The following is an 8,748-nucleotide window of genomic DNA, read 5'->3' on the forward strand; positions in this document are numbered from 1 at the left end:
ATATGGATATATATATATGTATATAATATGTATGACATACGAATATTTTGCACATGCGCTCAATAGATTTACAATTAGAGGATTTTAAGTGCACCTCCTTATGTACCACATGCATGTGTATCTCTTCTCTTTCTATCGTATTCATATATGATTTTCCTTCGTTTCACTTTATTCTCCGTGCAAAATCTCGATGTTCCCAGCGTTCCTTGGCAATATTATATTTTATTTCAGAATATAACACCAATAAGAGAACGTAATAAGAAAAAAAGAAAGAAAAAAAACAACACACTTGGGGGATTTGAACGTTGGAAAATAGACAAGAAATTAATGCCATAGTAGATGGTGCGAGAGGTAGGGAAGTAGTAAGAGTGAGGGAGTGATATGGAGTAGGTAACTAAAAAAAAAAAGAGGAAGAAGACTGAAAACGGAAAATGTTATTCGGTTTGGAATTTCTACATACATACGTGTGTACATATAGCATTTGTAGGTATAAAACTTTGTTGTATTTAACAGTGAACTAGGAAAGAGTCACGGAGAAAATGTAAAAGTTACACAATATAATATGGGCAAGAGAACGTGTGAGAAGATATGAGAAAATGTACATATAAAAACATAATAACCATTAATCGATCACTGATTTTTCTTCTCTATACACATTTATAGATGTCTCAACTCATTATGATATCGCTTTTTGCCTATATATTATATTAATCTATATTATTTTACATATTCTCTGTTTTTTTTTCCTTCATGCATGTACATAAAACGATTATGTTTAATCTAATCGTTTTCCTGTGAGAGCAATAACACTGAAAGATATAGAACGAGTTTCTTTTTTGTCCGTGTGATATCTTCTACTGCATGAGTTTTTTGCATAAATTCCATAAGTTTCATTATAGCATAAAACTTTATTGTGCAAAAATGTTCGGTCTTCTGTGCATTGCAAATGTGAAAATAACAGTGAAAAATACAGTTAAAAATTACCATTTACTTTTATTTTAAAAATTAAATGAATTTACTTATGTAGGGGCTATCTCTCGATTTGGAAATTTAAACATGTTAAAACTTTAAATCAAAATTAATAGTGACAAAATTAAAGATTCCCAACTTATCTTAAAAACAAGAAGGTGTGGCAAAGCATCCCAGGCTTTCCAAAGTGGTCAAAAAAAATTTCCAAAATAGTTTTAAAAATACTAGAATTGATTTTTCGGATAAAAATTAGATACTGGTTATGAGCCAGTTCAGAACCGATTGGAACTAGTTCAGACTTGTCAGAAATTCCAAGACCTTTCCAACTAGCCCAAACAGGATAATATTCAGTCAAGAAATACACTCTAGAGCCTTCTAAACTTTTGACCTTCAAAACTCGATATTGAGAATAATACGATATTTTCGTATATGGACGAAATGTTTGCCAAAATAGTTTTAAAAGTACTAGAATTGATTTTTCGGATAAAAATTAGATACTGGTTATGAACCGGTATATTACCGGTTATGAGCCAGTTCAGAACCGATTGGAACTAGTTCACACTTGTCAGAAATTTGAAGACCGTTCCAACTGGCCCAAACATGATAATATTCGGTCAAGAAATACGCTCTAGAAGAGCCTTTTAAACTTTTGACCTTCAAAACTCGATATTAAGAATAATACGGTATTTTCGTATATAGACGAAATGTTTGCCTAGGCAACCTTGTAAATTTTTTTGTTAGGTAAAAGGTTTGAAGTGTCCAGGGAACCAGTTTCAAGATTAAGATAATTTACGAGAGCAGTCGGCTCTTAGGCGGTGTAGTCCCCGACTCGACTGTCGCAAGTTCAAGTCTCGCCTGCTGCAAATGGTTGGAGCGTCTGAAGAGACTTATTTTTCGTACAAATTGTAAACCGAACAAAAGATTGAATGGCAACAAAAATCCTGTACATCAATATAAGTCAATGAAAATAATTAAAAGTTTTCAGGTTTTGAAGTTTTTTGCATTTCATCCAGTGATTTTAAAGTGACTTAGTTTTATAAGGCAATAAACTGGAAATTTTTTCCTGGAAAGAAAAATAAAAATTACACGGAAATCCTGGTTAAAAGAAGAAAAAAAATTAATGTGAAACAGATTACTGTGATATGGGTGACCGTCGAAAACATAAACTTCGTATCTCTTATCGTTTGGACCCTAATGTCATAGACAGACTTACGGCTTAAGCCGAAAGACGACTTAGTGGGAAATTCGGGAAATTGATGGGAATGTAATCTAAACATTATTTTGATTACAATTACGATAAGCCATCTCCTGACTTAAGTTGTAGGTGTGTTCAGCACATAATATAGGCTTCCCATCTAAGATTTAGCCATGGCTTAAGTCATGTAATTTCTCAGTAACACCAATTGCTTGTAGTTTAGAAAATCCGGACGTTCGGGAACTGGGCTAAACCTCTGGTCTGAAGACCGTTTAAGGACTTATATAGACTCTGACTGATTCTCAAGCTGCAAAATTTGACAGTAAAGAATTAGGTATCCAAATTTATACAAAAAACCTTTAATCGATGATCCTAAGCTCTCGGTGTATAATATTTTGGAATAAATCTTTTACTGCCATATTTTACAAGCTAAATATTCTTTAGGATTATTATTAATCGTATCGAGATATTTATTACAAGGTAATCATTTTTACAATGTCATATCCCGTGTTGGAAGAATCTGCGAAGTCCATTGTAGACCGCCCAGGAAGGAGCGCCTTCCCGTAGTCTGGTGAATGCTTCTTCCATGCTCCCGGAGTTGTTGGGCGAGGCGGTGCATTTTTTTATTACGTTATATCACAGTGAAAATGTCTTTTTCTAAACATTCAGATCTTTGCACCGGGCGGGACTCGAACTCGCAACAGTGAATCGAGCCGGGCGGGGAATCGATCCGCCCAAGAGCCAACAGTCTTGCCTATTGCGCCACTGATTCCCCTCTTTAGGATTAGACAGAGTTTATTTAGGCCATAAGCCTGCTATTTATAAAAAGTAAACATACGATTAATTAGTATGCCTTTAATTTTGTTTTTTTGTTGTTTGAAAAACTTGTCTACAATATAAATTCGGTTATTATAAAATCGTGAAATTGTTATGATCTCGTTTTAGAGTTCAAATATTGAAATACATACCCAGTCATCCAGTTGCGTCATAAATGCAAATAATTAAAATGAGTTGTGAAATATTTAAGGTCACGATGAAAAGAAAAAAAATATTGTTTGAAAATCATTTCAAGTTCACATTCTCTAATCAATACAATTTGTTTTTGAAATTGAGCTTGAATACTGATTTTCTCAACCAATTATGACCAATTTATTGATGTAGAATTTTATATGCATATACATATGTATATAGTCGTAATATATTGATTGCAAAATGCAAATATTTTTTAATATGTGAGAAAAAAAACATACATAGGTGGTCTATAAATAATATTTTTCAATGACATCCCACAGAATGAGAACGTATATTTAATATTTATTTAATACTACTGTGACATCATTTTACTATTATAATACAGTTGAATTTTAAAACAATAAAAACTAAACAAATATTAAAACACATGGCATGACTTTTTTCGCTTTGCAATAATTTAATTATTTTATTCTTTCAATGCATTTAAAATTAAGTATTTAATTGTATCAGATTAAATAAAGAAATCCGATATAGATCAAATATAAGAAATATTTTATTATTGTATACTTGAAAACGATAGATGGAAAAGTAAATGGAAAATTGTATCTTTTAGCTATTTTCTTTTTATTTGCATACTTATAACATGTTCCTGGCTCCCAGCCAGAAAATTTAAAAATAAATTTTCTCATTCTGTTTTCAGAGAATTTTCTTTCTCCAATTATTTCATGGAAATGGTAGAAGAAATGTATAATTTTACTTTTGCTATTTCATAAATACGAATGTATACTTTTGATGCTATTTTATTTATATATTTTTTTTTTATTCTACCAACAGACTTATTTATTAATTGATGGTTATTATAATGTTTATCAGGAATTAGAAATAGTATATTGCACTGTATGTATTTTATTAGAAATTTTGGTCTTTTCTCTAAATTTAATTAATTTTTTTTAATAAAATTTCTAACCTAACTTTTTACTACTATTATAAAATTATATTGAACAAAATGTTCGGCTAAATTAAAAATTATAATTGAACTACTACTATAATTATAAACTCTTTAAACTACTTTTTTGCACTTAAATTTAAATATAGTTACATTTTTTTAATGAAATTATAAAAATTGAATGAAAAATAATTCGAAGAATTCAGAATTTATATCCCACTTTTTCACTATATTCGGAAACGTCACTAAAATATTGAATATTACTTTAAATGTCTTGTGTTTTAACACATATTTTATATCCGGAAATATCGCGTAGGTCAATTCAAGAATATTTTTTAATAAAAATAATTTTAAAAAAAATCTTTTTGCTTAATTTCCATAAGATTATCATTATCTCATAAGTGTTTACAGCATACAATGCAACAATGTTACTTTTTTTACTATTTTTTTTTTAAAAGAGATATAAAAGATCAATAGTGAAGATGCGACAAATCAGAAAGTTTTTGAAAAATAGTAATTCCTCTGGCACACCTTTTAGATCGGTAAAATTTCATGAAATTAAAGTTCGCGTTACTTTACTTCTCAAAAGATTTGCATAAGTCTATTCCACTTTTTTGGACACAAAATTGGTTTGAATTAAATTTAATTTGGCGTGATGTACAAAAGAAGAAGAAAAGTGCGCAAGAGTAGGATAGACATATGCAAAGCTTTTAAGAAAGACAGGGATGTGAATTTTGACTTCATGAAATTATCCTGATCTAAAAGGTGTGCTGAAGCCATTAGAATGAAAATTGGTTAGTTAGTAAAATATTACTTAAACAAATAAGGACAAAGGAAAATGTTAAGAAATTATGGCTCCGACACACCTTTTAAATCAGGGAAATTTCATGAAGTTGAAATGTAATGGCGCTGGCACACCTTTTCAATTGAGTTAATTTCAACCGATTTAAATTTTACCTCTTACACAAAATTTGCTTGACTTCCCAAATTTTACCTGACCTAAAAGGTGTGCCTGCCAGAGCCATTATGAACTAATTTAATGTTTTTTTCTGATCACTATGATTTTTTTACTTGAATCTCCGGCACTTTTTTTAGTCCGGGAAAATTTAATGAAAACATAATTAACCGGTGGCAGCCAAAATCCCGATAGCCAAAATTCCGAAAGTTAAAATCAAGGGGTAACTCATATTGAGAAACCCTCGTCAATTGTCTGAGAAACGCTTCGCGAAACCCGAGAAACCCACATTTTGCATCGCGAAACCCGAGAAACCCAAGAATTGCATCGCGAAACCCGAGAAACCAGAAACCCTTGTCAGAAAAAATGGGAATGAGTTACCCTTGGTTAAAATCCTGAACGCAAAAATCCCGAAAAGGCCAAAATACCGAATGTTCAAAATCCATAAAGGGATGAAATTATATGAAGGATAATGTGTAGAATAATTTCCTAAGACACAGAAGATTTCCCTTTGCCTCCAAAAAGCGCGGGTGCAATCGTGGGAGTAGCTACGACACTTAAGAATTCGGGATTTTGGCTTTCGGGATTTTTTGGCCCATTCGGGATTTTGGCGTTCGAGATTTTGGCTTTCGGGATTTCGGCTTTCGAGATTTTGACCGAGACCACCGAGACCCATAATTAATATTTTACGTCTATTTCAATTTTTTTGCACTCGAAATTTATTTAAACTAAATTTAACTTGGTGTAATGGGTGTAATGTTCAAAAGAAAAGGCCGAAAGAGTGGAATTATGAAAAACGTTTTAAAATGAAAGGGGTTGAAATTTGGATTTCATGAAATTTTCCCGATGCAAAAGGGATGCCAGTACCATTCTGTCAAAAATGTTTTTCCCACACCGAGAAAAATGTGGATGGTAAAATTTACCATCCTCCATACAAAATTCTAATGGCCGGATAGTAAAAAAGTCACCCAGCAAACGCGATATTAAATTGGACTGTCAAAAATTGTAGAATCTATTGTATGGATAGTAAATTCTAATAGCCGGATGGTAAATTCTAATATCCCGGATATTAGATTTTACTAGCCTGATGGTAAATTTTACTGGCAGGATAGTAAATTTTACTAGCCGGATATTAGAATGAAAAATGTCGGAAAAATTTATTTTTCCTTATTTTCATTGATTTTTGGCCATTGTTTGAGGGCTTGGGGCCCTTCTTGGATGATATTCTCTGTATTTCAAGCCATTTTGGTGCGTGAAAATTGACGACTGCGCCGAGATTTGAACACGCGACCTTTGTGATGACAGTCCAGTATCTTCCAGCTGCGCCACGAATTGCTATAATGTATTCAAAGCATATCGGGAACCGTTGCATCGGCACCCACGATATTCCAAAATGACATTCTAACAGCAGGATGGCAAATTTTACTGGCTTGGACAGTAATTTCTATCCAAATTACTATCCTCCGTTAAAATTTACTGTCTTCCAGTTAAATTTTAACATCTAATATGCGGCTAGTAAAATTTACTTCCCGGATATTAGAATCTAAGAGAGGTCAAGGTAAAATATAAATGAGGATAGTAGATTTTACCATCCGGCTGTTAGAATTTACTATCCATATGATAGTAAATTTTAAAATGTCAAGATGGTAGATTCTAAAGGAAAGTTTCTATGGAGGATGGTATTTTCTACTATCTTTTGAGATAGTAGAATTTAAAGACACGATTTGTAGAAAATACCATCCAAATTTTTCTCGGTGCATGCAGTTAATCGGGGAAAAATCTTCAGAAAAACATTTTGAGGTAAAACTGGATACGGAAAGTGTACATGAAATTTCTTGTCAACATGTATGAAGATCTAAAAATTTAAAAATCTTAAATCCCCTAAAATATCTACAGTGCTATTATGTTGCTATATTGTTATTATTACTATAGGAAATATTAATTTTTTTTTATATTCTTTCAATTTTGAAATAATGTAATGTTATTTGCAATTTATGTATATGGGTATTATAATTGTATGTAATTTTATTACAAATTGAAATTAACTGACTTTATGTGCTTTCATATGTAAAAAATCGAATTAGCGATAAGAGATGAAAGAGTGAAAGAGAGAGAAAAAAGGGAAAAAGAAATTATTTGCCCCTCATACTCCCCTTCCTCATTGAATTGCTTGGTATGGCTAAAAATGTTGGCTGCATTATATATAAAATGTTGTGTATAATATGAAGAATGGTAGTGTATAGGTCTCTTATGTATTTTATTTGCCTTTATGTAATCACACACTATCTCTTTTGTACAGTATCATACTTGACTGCTTTAGCACACAACTGTAATATATGACTATTTCATTTCACTCTGGTCGATTTCATAGAATTTCAACAGTCGGTCGCGAACCGTTGAAGGTGAAACGTATGAACGCTGTAAATATAGTGAGTTGAGAAATATTTTTTCTCTGACAAAAAAAAGAAGAAAAAAAATCACTTAATATTGAGTGAATAAAATTAGTAAATTGCGCAGGACTAAAACGTTCTTAATAATATCATTCAAATGGATAAATATTTTGTGTGAATTTTTATGGTATTTTTGGCTTGAAAATAAAAAGTGTATGAAGTTTTTTTTTTATATGGAGGGATCTCTATTATTGCTTTGTGAGTGAATCACAGTTCTGGTAGTATATATTAAATTTCTTTTTTTCCTCGTCAACTCCTCATTGGAATTAATTGGTGAAAATACAAGGAGATTGTGTGTTAATTAGAGGTGAATTATTTATAAATACGCAACATTATAGCATTTCAATTAATTAGTGAAGCGAATTTTACTACGTAGTCACGATATGGTATTATAGAATTTCCTAAATATATATATTTTTTGTGGTGAAAGACATTGAAAGCAATTTTTGAAAAATTTGAAAAAAAAATATTGTGAATCTTAACACATGAAGTTTAGAAAATAAGGATATCTGTAATTCGAAATTTAGTGTATACAAGAAATTCTCATATTTCCTAAGACAAAGTGAAGTGCTTTTGTCCCTTTGTCCTTCTGTGGCCTCTGGAAGAAAAGAAAATAATAAATAAATAAAACGTAAAGGACGCCATGATATTGTAAGATATATTCAATTAAATGGATATATAAAAGAAACTGTGAAGCCAGCATTGTAAATTTCAGTTGACGTCATCAACACTTAAAAAGTGATTTGTGCGTTCTTTTGAAGTCTCTTTGGAGATGATATAAAAGTATTTGCTCCTTCTTTTTCATTGATAAGTAATTGGCCGAGAGTGAACCAATTAAAAAGGAAAAAAAATAACTTTAATTCCTTGTGAGAATGAGACATTTTCGTATTGATTAAAGAGGAATAGTGAGTAAAAAAAAGTTCATAATCGCTAAGGAAGGACAATAGTAGATGCTAGAGGGTGAATAAAAAATTAGATCCATTCCTGTTTTTTTTTGTGTGTGTACTCGAAGTGCATTAGTGCATTTGACAATGGAATAAAAGGAAAAGAGTGGAGGAAATAGTGAAATAAGAAAGACGAACGACGAGAAGGAGAGAAAAGCAAGGAAAATTGTGAAGATATATTTTGTGAGGAGAATTATTGCATCGACGTCAGTAGTGGCATTCAAAATGTCTGCAAGGAGTGTAGAATGAAATATTACATTCCCTATTCAGCCTGGTATGTGTAGATTTCACTTTGACAATAATCATAAATTTTTCCT

General features: G+C 31.4%; 1 protein-coding gene across 8 annotated transcripts in view; it reads left to right on the forward strand.

Moving 5' to 3' along the window:
* Nucleotides 1-8,748, forward strand: part of LOC129800444 (lysine-specific demethylase 3B-like) — a 132,580-nt gene that overhangs the window by 70,244 nt on the left and 53,588 nt on the right. For 2 of the 8 annotated variants that reach the window (XM_055844870.1, XM_055844876.1), the window contains exon 1: nucleotides 5,385-8,705. The exons of the other annotated variants lie outside the window; for them this stretch is intronic. In XM_055844870.1, the coding sequence (XP_055700845.1) occupies nucleotides 8,677-8,705 (29 nt within the window). In that variant the 5' untranslated portion in view covers nucleotides 5,385-8,676. Of the gene's footprint in view, nucleotides 1-5,384; nucleotides 8,706-8,748 lie in introns of those variants that run through there. 8 annotated transcript variants of the gene reach the window in all.

This window comes from Phlebotomus papatasi, chromosome 1 (assembly GCF_024763615.1).
Source record: "Phlebotomus papatasi isolate M1 chromosome 1, Ppap_2.1, whole genome shotgun sequence".
Classification (NCBI taxonomy): Eukaryota; Metazoa; Arthropoda; class Insecta; order Diptera; family Psychodidae; genus Phlebotomus; species Phlebotomus papatasi.